The 25,809-nt window shown below is 43.3% G+C and overlaps 1 protein-coding gene across 1 annotated transcript in view; it reads left to right on the top strand.

Annotated features, from left to right (window-relative positions):
* Positions 1–25,809, top strand: part of YIPF1 (Yip1 domain family member 1) — a 211,348-nt gene that overhangs the window by 145,629 nt on the left and 39,910 nt on the right. Inside the window, exon 9 of the mRNA XM_069642160.1 lies at positions 12,165–12,286. Within this exon, the coding sequence (XP_069498261.1) occupies positions 12,165–12,278 (114 nt within the window). The 3' untranslated portion in view covers positions 12,279–12,286. The remainder of the gene's footprint in view (positions 1–12,164; positions 12,287–25,809) is intronic.

Here is a 25,809-nt window from a genome sequence, read left to right on the forward strand (position 1 = left end):
ATTTTAATTCTAATATCTTATTTTAAGAAAGGTGTTAAACATACAGAGGGTGCTGAAGAGAAAGGACAGAGAGATGGCTAAGCTAGAAGAACAGTATGCAACCGCCCCAGCGGCGCAGACAGCCTCTGCGATCAAAACGCACCTTGACGACTACCGGACTGCAGCGGACCAGGAAGTACGTTTTTATGATAGACCAGCGGCTGCACGGCGGTATGGCGAGCAAGAAAGACCCGTTAAACTGCTAGCGCTGATGGTTCAGGGTGAAAGGGGACCCACGAACATACTGTGTATAACAAGGGCGGATGGAGTTGTTGTAACAAATCAGGAAGAAGTCAGCAAAGTCTTCTTTAATTTCTACTCCTTGCTGTACTCTCCCCAAAGCACAGCAACGGACAAGGAAATAGACGACTACTTATCTAAGATACCCACAACTCTGTCTGGTGAAGCCTGAGATGCCCTAGACACCCCCTGACACCGAGCAAAATAAAAGAAGCTATAAATGCCCTACCGGCCAGAAAGGCACCGGGTAACGATGGCAGAATCTATAAAGAATTCGTAGAGATGTTAGGGTCATGTCTCCTTGCGTTATGGTCTAAGGTGCTGGAGTTGGGGAACTACCAGACTCCACTTGCGAAGCAGTCATAACTTTGCTACTCAAACCTGGAAAACAGACTGAAGAATGTGGTTCCTACCGCCCTCTGTCCCTCATAAACACGGATGCGAAAGTGTTTGCAAAGATCCTAGCCACTCGACTCAACCCACTGATGCTGCCTATGGTCCATGAAGACCAAGCCGGGTTCGTACAGGACAGGTCCACAGCAACCAATATTGGCTGTTGCTATAATATCTTTGCAAATGTCCCGAGAGACACACAGGGGATAGCAATGGCCCTGGACATGCAGAAGGCATTCAACACTGTAGATTGGCCTGTCCTGTTCAGAGTCCTTGAAAACTATGGGTTTGGCCTGAACTTCATAAAATGGGTAAGTATACTATCTGCGCAACCCTACACGAGGATCTGTGTAAATGGGGTCTTATCATCAATTCTAGAGCTGGCTGGAGGTATGAGACAGGGCTACCCACTCTCGCCACTGTTATTAGCTCTGGTGATCGAACCACTTGCAAACTTGCTGAAGGCAAGCTACAGTAGAGCAGGGATACCTTTTGGCTGTCAAAATTTAACTTATTACCCTCTACGCCGATGATATCATGCTATATATCAGGAACCCAGAGAATATGGGAAAAATTCTAAACACTGTGCAGGAATTTGGGAAATATTCTGGTCTTAGGCTGAATGCCCCTAAATTAGAGGTTTTCCTACTAACGAATGCAACAGCATGCCCCGCGGACCTGCTCGGACTCAAATGGGCCCCCCATAAGGTGAAATATCTGGAAGTAGATATAGAGCGTACAACGCAACTACCCAAACTCTTAACTATGGGCATCTAGTGGAAACACTCTGTGCCAAAATTGCTTGGTGGAATCACTTACCTATCTCGCTGATGGGAGGCCTAGCACTGATCAAAATGATCATACTTCCAAAACTATTTTATTTATTCAGCACAATACCAGTGTGGCCGGGTAGAGCTTTCCTCACCAAGATTCAAGGAGCTTGCTCGGCCTTTATATGGAAAGGACAGTCAAGAGTGAGCTGGAAATGACTCACTGAATCATACAAGAAGGGTGGATTAGTTGCACCCGACTTTGAACTCTATTTCCTATCAGGCATACTACGCAATATACTGGACAGAAGGGGGCCCGGAGCACCAAATGCATAATTTGAAACACAAGGTGGGTCCCACAGGGCTTCTACATAGGCTAGCGGCGAGGGAACTCCATGAACCCAACACATGTGACATGTAGAGCATGGGATAGACTAGCGGGTACCCCTAGAGGCACAGTGCTGTATCACCCCGAGATGCCCATATGGAACGCACCCTACCTACCCCCATTGCAAGATGCGACACTAGCCACACGCTGGAAAGAAAGAGGCGTCAAACTCTTCGCAGACATATTCGTCGATAGGCACTTCATTAGCTGGGACGCGATCAAAGTGATCGTGGGGGGCAGTCCACTCCAAAAATTACAATACTTCAGGTTGCGTTCAGCGATGGCCAATGTATTGCAGAACTTCCCTGAAGAACCCCCGATACATCCAAGCCTGGGATATTTACTCACTCCAAGTCCGTTGAGGAAATCTGCCTCCACACTCTACAAAATCTCCCTATCAGAGTATCCCAGACCTCGAATGCTAGAGGAGAGTGGGAACAAGATCTGGGAACCACCTTTACAGCCAGAGTGGCCGCAATTATGTGGGTTAACAAAAAGTATACAATTTAGCTCCAGATACCGACTGATTCACTATAAGATACTCAACAGGTCTCACTTCACCCCCGCACCACTCAAAAGCATGTCTAGCACAACATCAGGAAAATGACCCAGATGTGGGAGTGAAAATGCTGGCATATTACAAATGTTGTGGTCATGTACAAAGCTCACAAGGTATTGGTCTAACATCTGTGCAGCACTAGACGAGATGTCGGATCACCGCATACAATGGGAACCGGAAGCATGTGTACTGGGCATAGTGACCAAGATGAACCCCATCCATCGCACATTTCTTAATTTGAGTGTATTATTTGCAAAATGCACGATATTAATGCGCTGGAAGTGCAAGGAACCACCTGAGCTGGGAGAATGGGTGGGAGACATGACCTGGGCGAATGATAATGAAGTATACCCAGGTCTACTCCCAATGAAATGCCGACCGAAGGATGCCTGGGGTGCGTTCAGACAATATCTAGCTGATAAAAGGCAAAGAGAAGAAGACCAAGATGAAATGCAAAATGTAACTGTAATGATTGGAAGATGTACAAAATGAACATGTGTTATGATAAGTAATATAATCAAGAGCAAAGTAATATGTCTATCTGTGCAAGTTAGGTTTTAAGAAACCAAAAGGAATTTTAATAGTATTGGGAGGTCTCACCCATTGACCTATGGAAAACGCAGAACTAAGATACATGTATATATGTAAAAACAAATCATGTTTAGGTTATATGCCCCATGACCTATAAGCTAACTAATAGTCCTTATAGAATGAATTGCTGTTTGGGGATTCAGGATTTAGGCTATGACGTTTTGCTTTGGTAAATGTTGGCATTCGTTTAAGTATATCTGCTTTACAAAACAAGGTGTCCTGGTGGAAGGTTCCTGTCATTAAAGCATTCATGGAAGGGGTGAAGAGGCTATACCATCTCGTCTCTAACCCTCCACCGGGTTGGCATCTTAATGTCGTGTTTTCCAAACTCATGGATCTGCCCTTTGAGCCTATGCTCAAGGCCAGCCTAAAACATTTGACTTAAAAACTGCATTCCTAGTAGCCATTACCTCCTACAAGACGAGTCGGTGAGCTACAAGACTTATCTGTACAAGACCCTATAATCCACAAAGACAAGGTTGTTCTCAGAACACATCTTAGGTTGTCATCTAAGTTCATTTCAAGGGGTCATGCTAATCAATCCATAGAACTTTCTACCTTCTTTCAAAATCTATCCAACTCAGCTGAAAGAAGAATCCTCCATACACTTAATGTACGGAGGGCGGTCCTGTACTATGTGAACAAAACTAATCTCCTAAGGAAAACAGACCAACTCTTTGTTTCCATAGCACCTGGGAGAGAGGGCGATCATATATCAGAAAACATCTCCAAATGGATAGTCAAGTGCAAATAGCTCTGCTATTCCCTATCCAAAAGAGATTTACCTTTCACTCCCAGGGCTCACTATACCAGAAGCAGCAGAGCTACCTCAGCCTTCATTGCAAACGTCCCTCTGGATGCTGTTTGCAGAAAACAGCTACATGGAGTTCCATACATCCTTTTACTCACCATTACTGCATTGACACACATTATAAAGCAGATTCACAGGTGTGGGACAAGCGGTGGTAAAACATCTATTTGCTGCTGTACCTTCTCACAACCCACCTCCCTTCTCCAGACACTGCTTGCTAGTCTTTGCATAGCATGCGATCTAAGCAGATCTACGAGCCTCAGAAGGGATACATTACTCACCGTAATGGTATTTCTGATGCTTGTAACTGCTTAGATTCACATGCGCCCACCCTTCCTCCCCTGTGGAGTAGAAGGTGCATAGATGCTTTCTGGCTTTATCTACTCTTATCTGCTTTATTACATCTCTATTCACGCTACACTTTATGTCGGAACAAAAAGATCTGAGGGACCTTGACGCGTGAAGAACCATGGGCACAGGAGACTTCACACTAGGGATAGTATTATTTAAATGCCCTGCCGATGCCCCTTTTTGAGTTTCCCAAACAAAAAATGTAATATTCCACGGCTACAACTAGATGTCGGCCTATGCATAGCATGTGAATCTACGCAGATATAAGCATCAGAAATACGATTACAGCAAGTAATGTATCGTCCATTTGAGCCATGTCTGACATTCCACAACGCCACCTAGCAGCCATCGCTGGAAGTTCACCTCCAGTTCTGAGCCACAACAGCAAGGCATTGTGGCTATGCAAATTGGCACAAATGCAAACCTTTTTTCTCCAGGAAATTGTCTTGGTCTAAGAGGGCAGTGCTACTTTATACATAACTTAATCAACCCAAGACAGACATTTGCAAGGCTGCCAGGACAACTACATACCTGGTTTCAAACCTCAGTAAAAGGTTTATGATCTGACATCGAGGGTCTGTCTACTACTACTGCGATACTTTCTTAGGGGGGCACCGAGTAGGCTAAGGACGTCGTTATAGGCTTCATCGATTTGCGATGTCCAAGCAAGCGGGACGATTTAATTGGCCTCATTTGAAACAACTCATAAATCTGGGCAAGAGGCGTTTACCATTCCAGTAAATTCAAACAGTTCTTGTGCAGGTGCCTATAGCACCAATTTTATTGGGACTCTTGTGAGAATTACAGTTCACAAAAGTAGAAATGATCTTTGGATCCCTTTTACATTTTATTAGGTGAAACCAGCACATCCCACCTTATGTGGCGTGCTGGGGAGGTACAATGTATGCCCTTCCTCCTTTTAACTGTAACATTTATGTTACAGGGACAAGCTTACCTTTAATGTCGGTGGCAGTGAACCTTTTTTCCTAATTCGGTGCACCTTTGCCAGCCCTGGTAAAGGCACCCATAGGTGCTAATTTTACCAAAATGGCCCCTGTCTTCGTATTCCTTGTCCTTTCATGTTCCTTCCCCTGACCTCCAGGGCGGGAACACCTTTTGTGTAAATGTTTTCTTTGGTGGGAATCTTGTGGATTCCCTGCCCAGGCTCCAGAGTGTCTGTGAAGACTGAAAGCGAGGGAGGAGTCCAAAACTCTGCAGCACACTGCCTTCTAGCCTGACTTCGAGAATCTCATTCAAACTGGGGGCTGGCTGTCCTGAAAGGACTGCCAAGCCCCCAAGTTTGAATGTTGCATGGCTGTTTGATTGGCTGAGTTCCTGCATAAAAGTCTGATCCTGGAAGCTGAAGAGTTAGTCGACCACTGGAACCAAATCCGAAGAGGACGATGAAGGATGAGACGAATCCTGCGACCGGAGAGCCTGCTGTAGCCCTTCCTTCCAATCGACCTGGGGACTCTGAAAATGACGACCCCAACACAGAGCCTGGTTTGATCCACTAGACTCAAGACCTGCATTTTGAGCATCCCACGTCCTGCAACGACCTTGCAGGGCTGCAATACCCTGGGACCTCGAGCCATTGTGCCGTGCACAGTCTTCCGAATTCCGAAGCTCGTCTTGCTGAATCTTTGTGGGCATCCTGCTGGACGTCCATATTGGGTGAATCTGAACGCTGTGCTTCACTCGCCAGCTTCAAGGGACACTGCGGTTGTGGGTTTCTCTGCTTCCCCAACTTCCTCCACCACCGCTACTACTTCTGGCTCACTTGGGACCCACACCCTTCTCCAGCATGTGTCTCTCCGGTTCGGACACTTTATTTGGAGCCGCTTTCACTCCCGAGACCCTCCGCTTGCCTTCTGCTTCTGGCCTGGGCTTCTGCACGGTCACGGGTCTGCAACAAAGCAACTCGGCTCACATGGGGAATACAGTACTTCCAGCACATCTTCCTCTTTGCAGCCTCTGCTATACTATTTTTGGAAACACGGGACCCTCTCAGAACTTCCAGGTGAAATCTGCTGTCTCCACGTTTCCGACGTCCCTTCTGTGCTTCCACTTCCTTGTGACTTGCCAGCCTTGTGCTTCTGCTCTACTACTTCTGCTCCTTCCGCCTCTCCTTTCCTGCGTCCCAGTTTTGACAATAGGCTTCAGGTGTGAGCCATTAGCTTCAATCACCTGACTCCTAGAACTGCTGCTAGGCTTATTTGCCTCACTACTACATCTACATGCCTCTTCAGCCATCTTCCTCATCTGAGTTCCTCTAGGATTCTGGGACATGTGGTTCTTTTCAACAGTTAGGTTTAGATTGGGGTATATTGAATTTCCTTAATATTTTTAACAGAGGGACTGTGGGTTTTAACTTTTACAGACGAAGATGGTTTAGAGAATCCAACATTTCCACAATCCTTTAAAGTGCAACCTTGGGATTGAGGAGCATTTGGTTTTAAATACCAAGAAGAGCCTTTCTTTTGGTATGTGTTTTGATGTTACAACCTTAGGGTTTCCAATCTTAGATTTTATTGGAGTTTGAAAGACATTAAAAGGACAATAAGCCATAAACTATTTTGACACAGTGGCAAGACTTCCTAGCAGAGGAAAAAAACGGTGTTTCATCCCATGGACTCTCCTCACTACCCGGGGCCCTGTCTCCACTAGAGAAGGTATGGTATCACACAAATGACGGACACAATGGATGCAATTAGTAAAACCTTGTTGGAGAAACTCCTATGTTGCCCTATAACTAAGATGGGAGTAGTCTCGACCATCAAACGATAAACAAAACGGTCCTAGTGGAGTCCGTCAAATCAAAATGGCCTATGCTAACAAAAAAGTGTAAAAAGGAGAAATGTATACAAAGGAAAAATCAGTGTTCAAAAGAATAAAGGTAGTTGAACCAGCCCTCCTACTTACGTTAAACCTCTTGGAGTAAGGTTATCCCTGTAGGCAGGATGACACACTCTGGTTCCGTTTCTAACACTTAAAGCAGTTCCAAACCGTGGATTGAGGACCACTTGGCCTTCCACGTTAGTCATTTCTTGACCTTCAAAATTGTATTCAAACATAAAATTCACAAAGGTCCCCTCTGCCGAGTTCAGACCTTACAGCACACAGTTCACATAGGGCCCCCTCCATCAGGCTCAGACCTCTTACGTCACAGTTCAACAACAACTTACAAGAGGGCTCCCTGCCCCAAGCTTATTGTACTTCAGGTCTCCCTCAATCGGGTTTGGACCCCTTTCGTATGTCGAAGACCTTCAAATGTGCCTGGCGCTCTCTATACAGACCACCCAAGGACCACTTTGACTCAAAGTTCACGTCTACTCTCATAAAATAGACCTAAAACTATTAATTCTTTAGATTGAAAAGTTTGCTTTAAGTGGGAAAGTTTTTTTTTTTTAAACGAGAATGGGACATATTATTGGAAATGTGTGCTACACAGATGCAACTGAGAGCTGACAAAATCAATTGAATAACTAAATCCTTATCAAATGCTGTTTTTTTTTTTCATTGCAACATGTGCCCGATGACGAGGAACAATTTTACAGCTTGAGCACACAACCGGAGAGAGTAAAGTTACACAATACGGTATTTAACAAAAATATAATACTACGTTCCACCAGACATGGTCCGACAATTCCTGCCTAGCTGTTTATGCCGCTCAGCACTGCACCTGGGAAACCAGTAGCTGCTGCTGCTCTTGTAGCAAATGTGCTGCCACTCAGTCACACGATCTCAATTAAGAATAAATAATAGAAACAATGTTAAAGTCCTGATGTCAGAAGCGACAGGTGGGGTGAATCTACAGTCACCTTTGGACTAAATGTACTGCTGCAAGAACCGGATGCTGCGAAAAATATTGACCCATAACCTTAGAATACTACAAGCGTTTGCTGGAGCACCAGTGCCATGATCATTTGCTGGGTGACTGAGCGTGGGTCTGCCCCCTCAACTGTGCGCCCCAGTGCAGCTACATTATTTGCGAAAAGTGAAGGTATACCCCTTCTGAAAACATTTGTCCTAAAGAAGTTGATTTGAGAAGAGAAAGACACACTGTACATAACTGTTTTCAATATATTATTCTGTACTGCTACGTGCATTTGACACTTTTGACACAGCACCCATACTCTCCCTTTTGTAATATGGGCTGCTCTTAGATACTTAGCCACTCTCTACCTACCTTCGATTGAGCTATAAATGCACAAATGCTTTTTACCACTCGCGTCATTACAGTTCAACACAGACTGTGACCTTCCAAAGGGCATTCATCCACCACAGCACTTCAAGGCCATACCAATGGCAGTAGGCAGTATACAAATATAACATAATATAATATTTGTTGGGACTGCAGATGGGGCATTCTTCTCATTCGCACCCCATTAGGAAGTTAGGTGCTGCCGACAGTGCTTTCTCCGCTATTTGATGCACTTATATGGTCTGCTGTGAGACTCAGATGTGTGAGTGTACCTCGTAATGTTTTTGCGCGATGAGCGCCACTCTCTACCACTACTGAGCCCATCTATGTCACTGAAGTGCAATAGGAAGTACTGATGAGGCAAAGTTGGAAAACAAAAATGTATAAATCGGATCAGAAAATCACACAGTATGACCAGTGTACTTGGGTAAAGTAAAATAAACTTAAGCGCGTGTCAAGGCCATTCTGAATAGTCACAATGCAGGGGAAAGGACACTTTGCAGGGAATTAGTAAATACAAAAGCGAGTCAAAAACGATTGGAAATTACACTCAATGTTTATAAAGGTAACCAGCACTGTAGTAGGCAAACATAGTAGGCAAACAATACATCTAAGTTACATATAGCATTTAATCACAGCAATATGTTTTTGAACACAACGTGATAGTACATGCTTACTAAAGAACTCAATGCAGAGAATGAACAAGATGCTAACCTGAGTAACATCTAGACAAATGCTGCCTCGCACTCATTCATCAATAAAGGGACTACATCAAACAAAATGTGCATAAATGAAATACAAATACATAATACACATAAAGGTCAGAAGAGTCTTGAATTTTGGGCTGTGAAGGGGGTCCTCGTTCCACACAGAAAATAGGCCAACCTCTGCTCGGGACGAAGGCAACAATTGGTGGACAGCGTGCACTGAGATATTCTGTGTTGAAGGAGTGATATGGACATCAAGATAAGTCTGTGTAGAAGGTTTCTCCTTGCACAGCTGTATTGTCCCAATCAGTGTCCTCAGCCGGTTCACTTTGTCATCGAATTCAATGAATTTAGAATGGAATGTAGAGTAGCAGGTGGATACCTTCTCACTAGCTCCTGCCCCCTCACCACCTTCATACTGGAACAGGAGAAGAGCTATATGTGGGAGACCATGTGTCGTTCCTATACTGCATCGAGTGTATGAGAGACGTTATGCACTCAGACAGCCATACAGAATGTACCCTCCCACTGAAAGTGTGGAAGGATGCCGCATGGAGGTATGTCAGCACGCACCTATGGACATCATGGAACTATGAAGAGAAATCTGACGAGAGCAGAGTGATGTCACGAAGAGGATATATGAACCTATGTTGGAACAATATGAAAATACTAAACAGTAACAATGTAACTGAAGTTGAGTCTCGTTGGGACTTCGCGTGTTTGGTGGAAGTGCTGTGGGTAGCGCTTGTGTCGCCGGGGCTTTTCCCCATAGCCGCCCTGCCGGATGACCTTCCAAGATCGGGGACTTGCGCTTGGCTGTCTCTCGACACCACGTTGCCCTCGCCGTCCAAAAGCATGGCGTCGCTGCCATCGCTGAAGGCGCCCTCCACTGCCATGGCCTCTTGACGCCTGGCATGGTGGGCCCAACGCTTGATCGAACGGTCCTTTAGTGTTTTTCAGTTTAAACCTACTACACGCTCTGCAGTTCGCCTCGGGGTGGTCCCTCAGTAAGCAGAGGTTGCACGTGGCGTGTCTGTCAACCCAGGGGTACTTGCGGTTGCACTTGGGGCAAAATTGGAAAGGGGTACCCTCCATATGCACCTTGTGGCAGCGGGCTAGCTGTGTGTAGGAATATATATAAGGAAAAAAGTGCCTATATATACATAGAATGTAGAGATGTGTGCCACCCCCACTCTCCCTACTTGTAGGGCCGAGGCCCAAGTCCTTCGTGCAGCTGTCGACGGGTGATTTTTCTCTCCGGCTCCGGCATCGAGTGTCGAAGTCGGTGTCTCGACGTTGGGGTGGAGCAATGGTGAAATATTAAGATTTTTCTTAAGAATTACGGCTAAGGCCAGGGAACTCCACGGGATGCTTCCGACCAGTATGGCGGAAAAAAACAATCTGAGGGTCCTAGACGCGTGAGGGATCAGGGTACAGTGGACATCGCACTAGGGATAGTATTACTGGCACGCCCTGTGTCGACGCCCATTTTCGAGTTTCGAAAAACAAACTGTAATGCTCTGCATCTTCCACTAGATGTCGGCCTATGCACAGCATGTGATCTAAGCAGATACAAGCATCAGAAATACGATTACGGTGAGTAATGTATCCCATACGTAGATTACACATGGTAGAAAGGAAACCTAAATATACAATGTGAATTCAACCAAGCTACCTCCAAGACAGACCAAGATTGCAGAATTAGGAAAGGCTGCAAAGCTCTGTGTGCAGAACAGGAAGGCTATGGTGGCCAAGGATCAAGGATGGTTTTAAGGAATAATTGCAAGTCACAAGGGGAGTTAGCCAAGATAAGCTACGAAGTGTATGAAGTATGTAAAAGGTAGAGTGAGCAAGTCTCTAGAGCCCAAGACGAGAAACGGCACCCTGCTTAATTGAATCAAATAGCATTGAATAGAAGGCTCAAATGGACAAATTCATGGTCTCTTCACACGTAATTCAGAAGTCGAAAACAAGGACTATTCATTAGAACCCCAGATGAAAATAGCAGTGTACTCACACTCCCTTGAATGTTCCAGGACAGTGAGCAGGCTACAAGGTCAATTACAGATGGAAGACATTGGTTTATGGCCGACCGATGAGAGATGATGGACTAATTGGAAAAACGGGGAGTAGTATGATGGGATTCAAACACTTAAGTTTCATTTCACATATGTGCCACCAAAGAGCCGAAGTTCCAAGGTTGGGATAGCATGCCAACCAATCAGTGTTTCTAAGGGGCAACCTCGCATGCAATGTTGCATAGACCAACCCACTGCCATTTTGTCCGCTATATTCAGTACTATGTGTATTTTAGTGGTAGTACAGATAAGGGGTAGCCAATGATGTAATTGGTATATGTCCTATACGTAGATATGTTCCCTTAACCAATCCCTTCCCTCAATAGGTTTTATGATTTGCCACGTAGAATGACATCCTAGATGACGCATATTGGAGTATAAGACTTCTATGTAATCAAGGTACTGTGTGAGGGTATATGCATCAGTCCCATGCCTGTCAGTTCTTCCTGCTTTGTTAAATGAGTAACGTAGTACTTTGCCATGTTCCTTGAGTCTGTCCGATTATTTAGTCTAAGATCATTATTTGTAATTCCATTTAGCACAAAATTTGCTTCAAGGTGCTAAAGTACAGGAGAAAAATCACCCAGTGGTACCAGGTCTTCTTGGTAGAGGAACCCGTATCTTCGTGGCCTTCTGGAGGAGTGAGCCAAAATTGCATGCCACCCTGCCGGGCGTGTCTGCAGTATCTCGAGAGCATACAGGGAAAGGATATCAAAACCGAGTGAGAATAGTCCTTCATCCAAACCTATTTAAGATAGGAATTAAATAATTAACCATGAGCAATACTTCTATCTAATAATGAGCATAACAAAACACGAAAATTGACCTGGTTCAGTGTCTTTTAAACAAGTACATCTACTGTCATAGATGGGTCACCTTTGTAGGTTTTCTTTCAAAAAATGTTGTGTAAATCAGCAAAAATGTATTATTTACAGAAAATAAGTGCCTTCTATGCTGCTAGCGATAGAAATGAAAACTCACATTGCCTAACCTCTGGTTAATCGAATTCTGTGATGTTTTTTCGATTGTCTAGGCATATTTTTTTGATACACCAGAGGAAAATCATGCAACACCTACGCCGCCTGCGGTGGCCCCAATTTTAAATCTGACGAAGGCGGTAGCTAAGGTAGCCACAGTGGCCCAGTAAATGTTGAGGTAAGTTTATGCAGCTCGCTAAAGTTGTCCTGTTTCCATGGGCAAGTGCTGTGTCTTCGCTCTTTCTAGCAGCCTACCTGGTTTTTGTCACCAACTTTTTAGCAACCTCTCTGCCAGGCACAAATATGTTGCACACATCTGTTGTACTCCCCGATTCTGCGTACCATCTTTTGATTAGCGGCTCAGGACACATAGACATTTAGCATTAATGCATATTTGACAATTTCGTTTTTATGACATCCATTGGAAAGACAGAGGACTTTGAGTTTTTGTACAAAATATTTAAAGTAAGTGGTGCAAATTTGATGCGATCAACATCATATGACTGTCACAGATCCTGTTATTAGGCATATAACACGTGTGGTTGCATTTCAATCCCTGTTCCTTGCCAGTATGTAGAGTATCATATTTTTGTGTTTTTTCACTTGTGTTTTGTGTCACGCTGCATACAAATGGATGACACTTTAAAAATTGGAAAAGGGCTGGAGGCATGGTGATTTTTATGGGAGAGACCTAATACAGGTGCATGTAGAACATGGTTCGTCCATTTATTGGGGTGGATTTATTTTGACGTGCCAAAGCCATATGTTGAAGGGTACATTAAAGTTAGTTTGGGAAGCGTAGCAAGAACACAGTTGTCTTCAGTGCCCTTTGAAAGTACATTTAATGGTTTGGGGTATGGAATAAGGAATGATTTTGTGCTTATTCCAAAAATACCTTTTAGAAAAATGTTGGGATTTTTCAATATCCCCAGCAGCATGGACATAGAATGACATTCATACCCTAAATGTCGATTGGGTAACTATGAAAATACATTTCCCGGATCCTAGTATGCATAACTTTCTAAATCATAATTCAGAGGATTATCAGAGTTATTTCAATTATGATTTATTCAATCGTTCTGTGCTGTGTGACATGCAAGTTATTGCAATAGTCTAAACATGTTAGTACGAGTGACCTGACTACTTCCCTCTTCGTGGTGAAAGTCTAGAATAGGTATAATTTAATTTTGAGAGCAGAGTTGGTGGTGTTTTTCTTTCATGAGAGTAGTTACTGTTCAGGGCTAGCTATAATATTTTATCTGGCACCCATGCTGTTTGGTACAACAGGCCTACCAGTCGCATTACCACACAGAAGAATTTCAGTGTTGAGCAGTTTAGACAAAGATGCCATAGATCTAATCCTGGATTATTTTTCCTGGTCCGAGTCAAGTTTATTTGTTCAAAGGTGGATCATTATTTGGGAATATTTGGCATATAGTTTACATGGCACTGCAAACTGTAACACTAATGAGTAAGATCAGTCTCTCATCCATTCAATGAAGAGCCATGGTGGTAGTCCTAAACTATGGGGCTGGAAGTTATAGGAACTGACTGACCTTAATTTGGGCAGAATGATCTTGTAAATAACTTTAAAAGAATGCGAGTGTACTTCATGTTATCCACATAGTGTAGTGGTGACAAGGTAAGATGGTTATATGGTTTGAACAGTACAGGTGTACTGGAGACCCCCCACCCCCGTAGGCCAGATGTCTGTCTGCCAATTATGGAATAGGGAGGTTTCCATCCAGTTGTGAGATGTCATTCCTTTCCAGTGTTTTGCTTCACTTGTGAGTGCTTGGACAATTTTTCTAAAGCCCACCTAAATTGGACATTATAAGACTATCACTTGGGCAATACAGAAACTCCAATTCTTAGTATAAGTCTGTGCTACTCAAAGTACTAATAGGTGGCAGAGCAGCCAGGCTTATTTTAGGAATGAGAGTGGGCTGTAGGAAGGTACAAATAATTAGTAGCATACACTTCTACAGAGTTATATGAAAATAATGGTTTATTACCGCAGGCCGTGTAGTTATGGTTAAGTTGCTTAACCCATAGGAAGACAGCAGGCTTATAACTTCGCTCCGCCTGGACGAATTCGCATCAAACTTTTCAAAAAAAGTATATGGCCCACTGTTAGGGAGATTTTCAGAAATATGCTAATTCCCTCCACTTTAGAGACCCTCAGCAACTTTGCTGGATTTTGAGGACTTGATTTTTTCTTGAGAGTGAGATACTTTTTCCCACTCTCTCATGTATTTTAATCTTATTTTGGAACTTTGTTTCTTTTGGTTATGGAGCCTGACAAACTCCATATGCATCATCATTTACATTGTGTCACATAGCACCTTCAGTGCCGTGGCACAGGGAAGTCTTCCAGATTTCCCAAAGGTTTAAATAGGTTCTCTGGGATAAACTACTGTTTCCCAGAGCAGTAAAGTGAAAATTACTTTACTTAGATTCGTAACTTTCTAGACCCAGCACACACTATCTTACAAAAGGGTGCTGGAGGGGTTACTTAGTATCCCCTTTGTCTGGCTTCTCATGTAACATTTTTATGTTACCCTTTCTTCAGTAAATGGCTGGTGGCAGTGGTTTACTTTTAACTAGCTGCGTTTGTTGTTGCAGTAAAGCACCCAAGGGTGCCATTTTTGTCAAAATGGCCTCGGTCTTCTTTTTTCACCATTTCTTTGTGGAAAGGTCCTTCTTGAGATTTACTCTGCGCGCCAAACCATGTTTGGACACTTTGTTCAATTTGCCTTTGGTGGGATTCAAGAGTGAAGCCTGCCTTTGGATCCAGGGTGTCTGGAGGGGGCAGGAAGTGAGGGAGGTGCCCGAAACTCCCTGTGCTTAGTCTCCTAGGAGACCCAACTGCACTCTGTAGTGATTGCGCGGCTGACTGGCAAAGACAGCCACCCTGCTGGATGACTGACAGCTAGGCTGAAATGAATGGGAGAGAACTGAATTAAAAAACAAGGCTTTTGGCTTGGAAGGCAGATTCAACGACTGGATGAAGGAACTGAAGAAGAACTTGAAGAGGAAGCCTGCTGCAACTTGCCTAGTGAAGCCCTGCTGCTGTGTTGAAATTCCAAATTCGTATCGACAGAGAAGCCCCTGCAAGGAAGACTTCTCACCTTGAGTTGATGGGACCAATCCACTCCAAACTAAGCCACCTGGACTTCTTCTCGGAGCTGGTTGAATTTCCACAGAGTTGCTGCTGGAAACCGAATAGCCAGGGAGAGGAACACCAGATTGTGTGCTTTCCTTTTAAGTTGGCCAAGAACTCCAGGAAGATCCTCCGGACTCCCAGGAAGCAGGACTCACCAAGCCTGAGCCCCCTCAACAGAGTGTGGGACCCCAGAAGTAAGGAAAGTCCACCTCAACAGCCAGCAACCGCTGCGTTGCTATTTGCGGTAGTCGCGAGGAGCTGAAACACCGAAGTGCCACTTGTTTGAAGATTTCCGGTTGCGAGCAGTGACCATCCAATTGCAGTGCAGGAGTCCCCAGAAGTCCTCCCTCTTGTCCCCATGACTGAGGCCCAGCAACAGTGTGATCCTCAGAGCTGCACAGGAACAGGAGTCATCTGCTGCACTTTTTCTTCAATCCAAAGGTACTGTAAGGTCTGAGAGAACTTGCCTCTTATTGTACAGTTGCTTGCACCTTCTACTACTAACAAGTAGTGAACAGCTAAACAACTAAACAGCTTGTGGCCCTACATTGATTCTTGTTTTCTTCAAAGACTTCTAAAACATTGTCCAAAGACCTTTCTAATTACCTACCAGAAGTGCTTCAGCCATAAACTTTTACCCATTGACTTTGGCTTAACCTGTTATACTGAATGACTCTGTTTAGGGGATCCGAAAGTATTTGCCTGCTTAAGAATATTTGTTATCTCTCGGTTGTTCTAATAACCTTTTTCTTTGACCAATTCCTAAGAATTTTCTAAATGCCACAGTAAGATATTAATGTCCCCTGCACCCTAGCTATTGAAGTCACCTGAGGGTGTAGGTTGTGGCTGTGGGCCATCCCATAAGGGTCTTTACTGATTTAAGAATATTAAGAGTGTGTATTTTGAAGTGTATTTGAGTGTTACTGTTTATATTGCTCCCTTCTGAAGAAGCCTTATTCTAACTGACTGATATATACATTAATAATTGTTTATTCAAGAAACCTTGTGTGTAAGAGTTTATTTGAATACTTGTCATTGTGAATCTCTGCGTAACTCCCCTACAGCTCACATTGACCCCTCTTGAGATAAGCCTGGCTGCTCAACACGCTACCAACCTGTATAGTACAGACTTATACCAAAAGTTGAGTTCCAATTGCCAGGAGGTCAGGGTTGTTGTAGTGCACCCAAAGGGTACTGCATACAATCGTGCCTAACACCCACTCTGAATTTTTTTGGGAAGTTTGGTGAGGTTTCATGAGAGGAGGGGGGGCAAAGTTAAAGGGGTGTCCCAAATTTATTTTTTCCATAGACTGAATGGACATAAACTTTGCGCACGCATTCAGCCCAAACCGTTGGACAATTTTCACCAAATCTGCGGCTAGAGCGTCTGCTTGGTCCCGAAAGCGTGCTTTTGAAAATTTGGTGAAAATCCATCTAGTACTTTTTTTAAAAACAGGTAAAATTTACGTCTAAAAAAATTAGTGATATCTGGCTTCGCTCCGCGGTCCCATTTCCCTGTTCTCTCCCATTTCCCTGTTCTCTCCGCGGTCAAAAGTCTGAGTGGCCTGGAGTGTGGCGTGCTGTCGGTGGACATTGGCCGCCCCCGGTTGTTGGCTGGAGGGAAGCGTGATGTGCGTCATAATTTTGGGTAATGCCGCCATGTTCTATCCTAGGATAGTGCAGCGCCGAAAGGGACTGGAAAGCATGCTTTGCGGCATCCGGTGGTGAGAAGAGGGGCTGCGAAGGGTGGGGGAGTGAAAAGTGGTTCATATGATAGATTTGTTTAGGTGGAAGAAGATGGTGGCGTGCAAGCTGTGTCCGCGAGTACTGTGGCAATTCGCGGGTAGTTCCTCAGGTGACTAGCTTCTGTGGTGACTGCCGGTAGGCTCAATTGGGGATGGGGAGTGGATTGCAGGTGATATGGGGATATTTGCATTAGGTGTACTATGCTGTGTTGTGTGTGGTAAGGTTTTAGTGCCTTCGGTGCATGGCCGGAGGCCTTGCATCAAAGAGTATACCCACTGGTTGCAAGTAGGTTTCACACTGTTGGCTTGTGTGCACATGTTGGTTGCATGTCTGTGGTGATTGTTAGCACGTCCTAGCTCTTGGGTGCATGGCTCGAGGTGATGTAGTTAATAGTCTGTGTGTATAGAAGTGGATCGGGCTCAAGTGGATGGTTTGTGTTTGGGTGGTGCCCATTGGCCAGATGACTGAGTACATTACTGTATTATGATGTATTGGTTGTCAGTAGTTAATACAGTCTTGGGTGCAGGGGCAAAGTTCTGCAGATTTTGTGGTTTGGTTGGAAGTAGTATAATAGTATGTGAACGGAAGTGGGTAGGTGTGCCGGAGGCTGTTATGTTTGTGGGTTCTGGTAACTGGGTATGTTTGCATGCCTGGGTGTATTATGTTGCAGGGGTTTGGTAGAGGTGCTGGTGGCTGTGTTACGTTTGTTGGTTGTGATAACTGGAGACATGTTCGCATGCATGGCTGCATTATGTAGCGGTGGTTGTGGCCAAGGCCAGGCTCTTTGGTGCATGGCCGGAGGCCTCCGCATGCACCCAAGAGGCTATGCCTTGGCCACAACCATGGCAACATAATGCAGCCATGCATGCGAACAATGTTATACTGGTATATGGATTCCACACATATGTTTACAGAGTGCATTTTTTAAATTTTTTTTTATTTCGATTGTTTGGGTAAATTGTTACAAACATACGTTGCTCCATCGTACACACTTTTAAATATGCACTTCCATATGGTGAACTTCATTAGACTTGTCCATTACGGAGTGACATGACACCATTTGCGTTTGCAATGGTTTGCCGCTGATCAGACCCTTTGCTTAGGGAGTGAAGTAAGATATTGCGACATGAAAGGATTTCCTTAGCATCACACATTTAAAATATGGACACTGTACACAGCTAACCACATATAATTGAAGGTCTACTTGAAATACCGATGTATGAAATGTTTTCTTTATAGAAATGCTTTGGAAAAAAAACATATGCCATTAAAAGAAAAGGAGCATTTCACAGTGACATACCCTTGCACTATATTATTGGTCATAGAAATATGTTCAGCAAAATGAGTATGCTGTTATTCTTTTCTCCCCATCCAGCATGGAAGGCACAGCAGTACTAGACACACTACCATGCGAGAATAAATGTACACTTCACTCTGAAAATTACAGTGTTACTTGAAAGACAACATGGTGCACTGTCGCTTATAATCAGTCCGAGTTCACTTTCCTTAAGGGAGATTAGTCCTTGCTAATATCCCCCTCTTCCGGTCCCTATTGATGTTTATTTGCTGCCATTGCAATGCTCTGTTTACACAGAGCAACATCTTCAAATGCTGCTCGTCCTGGGAGAGCTCCCCTACCGCATTTCTGCCATGGCGTTCAATTATCACACAAGTGTGAGCTCAGGACACAAAAGATTTTAATCAGGCAGGGGTGAAAGCAAATTCAGCATGTTTAGAGGTACGCAGAGAATGCCAGCAAATCACTGGACAAAAGCATCAATGTGGGTAAGTCCCGCACAATACAGGACGGTTGGCCATCTCACTACTAACTTTGTTTTGTGTACTTTTTCAGATGCACTAAGAACGCGGTCGGTGTTGCCGTTTTGTGCTAATGTTATGTGTGCATCGCGTGCACTTACTCTACGTGAGGGCGCAGCACTACATCACAACACTCGTTTCCATAGCTGACATTAGCTGTTGACAGTAGTTGCTGAAACCGGGCATTCCAGCTACTTTCCTAGCGTTTGTGGTCAGCGTAGCCTAACGTGCCATGTGAGGACCTAGGCCCGAAAAACAGGAATATAAACGGAAGCTAAAACAGACATGCGCACACAGAGCGTACGGACTCGGTCTTGTTGTACATAGTAGTTGGTCAGAGAATATTTGAATAATTTATGAGAAACACTGTGTACTGTGTGCACTGTGCAAGTGGTTTTATTTTTCATAGAATGTCCACAGTGAAATGACCGCTTTTTTCATTTTGTATTTAAAATCCAGCGTAGAATGCCGTCTGTGCTTTTCTGTACTTCTATTGTCGTCTGGCAAAGTAGCAAAAGGATTAATTTATGGTCCTTGGTGGTTCGTGTGGGAGAACACATTTTCTTTGTAAGTTAGGAAAGGTGACAGTTGTTGTCTCTGTGATGTCTTACATCATAAACGTTTGCATGTTGCTTCTTATTGCCGGAAACACAAATGAACATACAGGGCCATACTAGCCGTCCCAGATAACAATGAGCGAAAACACACCGCTTATGGTAATCTTATAATGATTGTTCCACATTCCGTCTGTTGGCATGTAAAAGGAGTGACACGGGCACTAAGGTACAAGGTATCTGCGAACAAAGAGGCATAAGAATACATTTAAGTAGCAGTTATCAGTGGCAGCATTAAGGACAAGGGTTCTGAGGGAAGGATGTTACAAAGGGCCCTAGATGGCCGGGTCATGGACCTTTGGGTGAGCTACTGTGCGTTATTGAGTGGTGTCAGATGTTTACCTACTGGCTTGCTCTCGGTTTTGTAGGTGCCACTCTCATTACCCGGCTACACACATACGAATCGTCTTTCAAACATTGCCAACACACCCTCCTTTCTTGTGTTTGCTTTTTACAAAAGATGTCAGTGCCAGCGAGTGATGTCAGAGCCACAGCACATTCTCTCTGTGCCTGCCCAAACAAACATAAAAAAAAGTAATAAAACCTCCTGGGGGACCGCTCTGATTGCAGGACAATGCAGGAGCTGCTTTGCCAAAACATCCAACAGTAAAATATTACCTGTCGACGTTTGTGTGCCGGCCGAGTGGTATATGGGCCTCTGGCCGTTACTAAGTTTAATAGAATGAAGGTGCGTACAACTCTTAAGTGTTTGAAAGGTCATTATAAGGACAATACAGCCAATCTTTCACCACACGCTTGAACATACTGTGTGCTGTTTCAGTGCACGAGTTGCGTTCACTTTCAGTTTTGTGCTTTATGTTTACGTTTTGAATGGGTTGGAGAACCATGTCAACAAAACCAACAACAATCATAGCAGTCATTTAGGCTGAATGCTGGAGACATGGCACTGTAACGCAGCGTGAAGACTGCTGTTATAAAACCCATTACAGTGCACAAGGACGAAGTCTACGGGATGGTACCTTCATAATTATGCATACAGAACTGTATCCTACTAAATTTGAATCCCTATAAACTTGTTATGTAAAGTTGTACTTATAATAACTTCTGCAAATTCCATGGTTATACTGTGTCGACTGGAAATTGCTCTGTAAGGCGTATTTGACAGTTGCAGACTACCTTTGTAGAGAATGTGCGCTGCGACTATTGCGACTATGCTGTTATATTTTTTTTTTATTTTTTTTTTTTTTATATTTCATACAATGTGTACCGCTCAAGGCTATTTTACAGTGAGCATTTGTCCTGTTGAAAGAGAGGTATGTTAGGTTTCGATTTCCGGCCACCATGCGGCTAAAAAAAACATTCAGGTGGCAAGGTGTTACGATTTCACCATGCATTTCCGAATGTAAGTAGAGATGATGGTCCCTTATAAGTGGTGCAATGAATGCACAGATGACACAATATATAAATGTACATTTACGGACCCCATGTACTATTTATATGTGCAGTGTCTTACGAAGCAACAGTGTATGTTGGCAGACTGTGTGTGTGATGGCTCTGCATAGGTGGGTGGCAGGGCCATTTCACGCACTTTGGGCACAGGCTCTTGTTCATCAAACAAAAGGAATTACTTAACAACTTCTCCATATGGATGCATGTTTGTGTTTGGGTTGTGGTGATTGTGCAGATTATTGGTAATATAGTGCATTGAATGTGTCCAGTTATTACAGGCTTGGGTGAAGAGGGACTTCAGCAAAGAGGTCGTCCAATGTGTGGAAGTAATGTAATACTATGTGAACTGAAGTGGCTAAGGGGTAGGTGGCTGTGTTGTCGGCTTTGTGGTAAGTGGGTAGATGTTTCTATGCATGGTTGTACTGTGCTGTGGTAGTTGTGGTCAGGGCCTACAATATTGAGTGCATGGCTGGAGCACGTAGACTGTACGGTGTGTGGTGAAGAGTGTAGGCCGTGGGTACAAGCGGCACAGTGTAATATAGTTGTACATTGAACATTGTGACATTGGTATGTGGATTGCAGAAATATGTGGACACATTACACTTTGCAGATTATAAAGAAGTCTGACATCAATAATTTCCTACTTACTGTTTCTATTGTGGAGGGCCTGTGCAGTTTTTGTGTATGGGATGTGAAATGTTGTATTCATCGTTGCTTCCTTATCTGTGGAAAAAGAGAACATAATAACATGTTAGAGCAGCTAGTTCGTTATTTTGCAGTTCATTGCATTGCAGGTATTTCTACACTTTGTGGACCCTCATAATTAGTACTTCATAAGTACTATGCTTTAAACAAGTGTACTGTGCAATGTGCGCAGTTCCTGTGTTTCTTTGGTGTAATCATTGTTATGTTTATTGAATTTATATAGCGCTTTAAGCCAAAGCGATTTACAATATAACAGGTACAGAAGTGAGAGAAGCATATTTACAAACATGAACAGGTCATTAGAACAATAAGTAGAACTATTTACAAGGGGGGGAAATGGGGGAGAGGGTAGAGGAGGGGGTAGGTGAAGGGAGTTACGGTGTAGGATTTGAGGAAGGGGGAGGGGAGGGAACACAGATTGTGTCTGTGGGGGGGGGACAAAATCCATGCTGGATAAAATAAAAACCTTCCACATTTATCTGCTTTGTACGTGTTGGTAGTATGGTTGCAGTCATATAGCAGTTGGTGTATTCTGTTTACTTGCTTCCTTTTTTTAGCAGTATTTCTTTATGGGTTTGGTTGCTGCAGATGTTTTGCAATTACTGTGCCATTGCACTATGATACTGCAGAATTGTGAGGGCAGTTACGTACCTGTTGGCGTACTGTAACTGTTCATAGTTTGGAAGTTTTTGAGGATATGTTTGTAGAACTGTGGTTGCTGAAGACTGAGTTTGGCAGTTTGAATGCTGCAAGTAATATTGAAGTATTATGGTTGCAGTTAGATACCAGTTGGCGTATTCAAACTGTTTACAGTTTCTCATTTTTATTTGCTATGTTTAGTAGCTTGTGGATGGTAGTTTCACATCTTTCCACATTAGTGCTGGTGCACCATTATGGGTTTACGTAATGATGTGTATATGTATTGCATTGGTATGGGCATTGTTACACAGGTGGTGACTCATTTCAGTAGTTGGTGGTTTCAGAGGTTACTGAGGATAGTTTTGAACCCTCATACTTAGTTGTTTTTCTTTTAAGTATCATGTAGGAACAATATTAGTGTGATTTTTGTTTTTCTGATTGTAATCATTGGGGGAAAAATTGTAGAACAGACACAGTGATGTATTTGTTGGATAGTTACCGTATGCTAAGGTGTTCTAGTTCCACAGTATAGAAGGTAATTTTTTTGGGGTGCAATTATGAAGGTACTAGTGGGTGTTGGGGAGTAGGGTATTCTAATTGTGTACATCAATTAGTACTTTTTGGCTTCAAGAATATTAAATAGGCATTTGCAAGATTTGCTGGTAGTCTCTGCTTTGGAGTAATGAAAGTAGCATTGCATTCAAACCATGGCCATTGCTTTCTAATGTATGCAGTATAGTGACCTGCACTAGTTGTGTCGCCTGTGTGGTAGATTATGGCTACTGTTGTGAAGGTTTTCTTGCCAAGTGATACCTGTCCGTGTGTGAAGGTAGTAAGTTTGCAGTTATTTTCGGTTCCATCTGCATTGTATCTTAAAAGCATTAATATTACGTATTGGCTATGGGATTGTAAATGTAAGGTGGAACGATTATCGGAATTGCAAGAAGTACACAATATGCTATGGTTTGCATTTTGTACCAGTTGCTGAAATGGAATGGTTAGGTATAGATATATAGACAACATGCTTGTTAGGGACTTGTTCCTGAATTACATGGTTGCAGAGAGTGCATGTATGTTTCCACATGTAGGAAATCTGAAAGATTTAATTCATGGGTATGTTTTTGCTTTCCAGTATTTGCAGCAAGTACATTAGAAATTCCTGTGGATCTTCTTGTCTGTTTAAAGTGAATTTCACCATTCCAGCACAATAGTCCAAATCCTGCCTTATTCCTGAGACACTGTGTGTTTTCAGGATTGTTTGCTGCATTTCTGTGAAGGATAATCATTTGTAAACAAAACTGGACCGAGCCATTTAAATAAATGTTTTCAACAATTGCTGGCAGTTGGAATAGAACATTCATTTCTACATTTGTATAGCAATTTACACCTGTTGTGTATAGCAATTTACACCTGTTGTATTGGAAAATTTGAATGGACCAGGCAGTTGTGTCTGACTACTTTGATGGAAGTGCACATGGTTTCTTTTAAGAGGTGCTTCTCTTTGTGTGTGGAATTGGGTATGTGTTGTCCTTTTCGGTCAATTTTTCAGTGTTTTTGGTAGTTGATGCAGTATCAGCTGATTTCAGTTTTTTTGTTGGTACTATTAGGAGATCATTTAGAACTTCTGATTGCATGAGGTTTCTTTTAAACCCTTTGTGTTTTTGAGGAACAGGGTACATTTTGAGATGGGGTGTGTAGCGTGCACGTAGTCTATTGTACTCTATGATGGGTATGCAGTGATAAAATAACGGCAAAAACGTCGCCTTTACAAAAACCGCAGCAAAAATGCTGTGGTTTGACCCGGTAAAGGTGTACCCCATTGTACCATTTTAAGGCGAGCGGGGGTTGCAGGGGTGTCCCCTGCTCCTCTTAGATGGTATAATAGGTCTGGGGATTGCGGCGGCAAAACCACGATTTTTTTGTAACCACAGCAATTTCTGCTTCGATTTTAACACATGGAACCCTATGATGCAAGGAATGTCAGTGCTGACTGTACTTGCATCAAAATGGACTAGATATAGTCCTTCAAGTGTACGTAGGCATGACCGTGCTATGTAACTCATGCCTTCTTTAAAGACTGTGTTGCCAATATCATTTAATGCTTGATCTAAGGTTAGACCTTGCGATTATAAATTGCCACTGCGTAAGCTAGCGACAGATGGAACTGTTCTCTGCGTACATGCATGTCTTTGAAAAGAAGGAATCGAGCTGTTGTGTGTCCTATCCTTTTAACTTCTGAATGCTTGTCAAAGTGGATGTTGACAAAGTGAATGCTGTTGTCACGTGGGTATGTCTGCCAGCCAACAACTGTACCAAGTGCTCCATTAACTAAACCTTGCTCTACATCAAGGTTACGCTTTAGCATTACTCTACAGTTTACACATAATGTTAACATTTTTTCCAAACCATCTGTGTTGGAGATATCGGTGGATGTTCTCACATTATGTTGAATGCCCTATAGCATATATAGCCAGTGTTAAACATCCTAAAGTTTAAGGCGCAATTGCAGTGTCCTTGACAGCAAAATGCTATTGACACCATAAGAGTATCGGCCCCAATGTTACACAGAACTTCAAACAGGGAATTTAAGAAAACATTTTAAAAAAGGAGCGCAATAACGTATCTCTGGCACATGTCGTAGCTAATTGGGAGAGGAGATGTTAAACTATCTTAAGTATTGTAGGGAAAATACCTAGGTCATGTATGATGGCCTATAAAGTTAGCCTGTCAACTGAATATAAGGACTTGGCTGCTAGCAAATCAAGGTTTAGCGCTTAGGCTAAAATATTAAAACCCTCCACAAAGCCCAACTCTATAGGGGACAAGTAGGTTTACTCAAGATCCCTTCATAAACACTTTAAAAGAGCAATAAAGACATAATGTTGCAATACTTTAAGACACATTGCACAACACTTCTGCCATAGGAATGCTGATATCCTGCATGATAAAATTTGGTCTGGCTGCACACATGACTCTCATACTCTCCCACATTCTCCACACTACCTCTCAGCAGCCATCCACATGCCAGCTCAACATGGGTGTCTAGCAGGGACTTGGCCACCCCTACACAACATTTTGGATAAAATGCACACTAGCATTCTATAACTCTATAACTTCTCATAGCTGGACTTCGTTCCCCCAAGGGCATTCAACCTACAGCACGTTGGGACCATACCATGTTGAGAGGTGCTATACAATGACTGATGATGATGGTATTGGTCAATAATAGTGTGGTGATATACAAACATGGGAAAGATAATTGCAATTTCTGGAAATTAGAAATGTTCCTATTTCTATTATGAGTTAACATTACAAAACAATGGGGCCGACCCCTCAGAGGGAGTTTTGTAAACATCTGATGGAAATAAATCGGGAATGGGACTTGTATTTAGTTTAAGTGAATGCAGAGCTAGTTTGGTTTTCTCAAGACAGATAAATCTGGCTCTTGTTTTCCCACAACTGTCCACTTAGTTTCTTGGTTGCAGAGAGCATATGATGTTGCCTGCAATTCTAACTAACATGAACTGGACTGAAGTAGATTCTCCACGCCTCAACAGGTATTTTTCCCTTTTAGATACAGCTTATGTTGCCTGTTGGACCAAA

The sequence above is a fragment of the Ambystoma mexicanum genome, chromosome 1q (assembly GCF_040938575.1).
Source record: "Ambystoma mexicanum isolate Mex_15411 chromosome 1q, UKY_AmexF1_1, whole genome shotgun sequence".
Lineage (NCBI taxonomy): Eukaryota > Metazoa > Chordata > Amphibia > Caudata > Ambystomatidae > Ambystoma > Ambystoma mexicanum.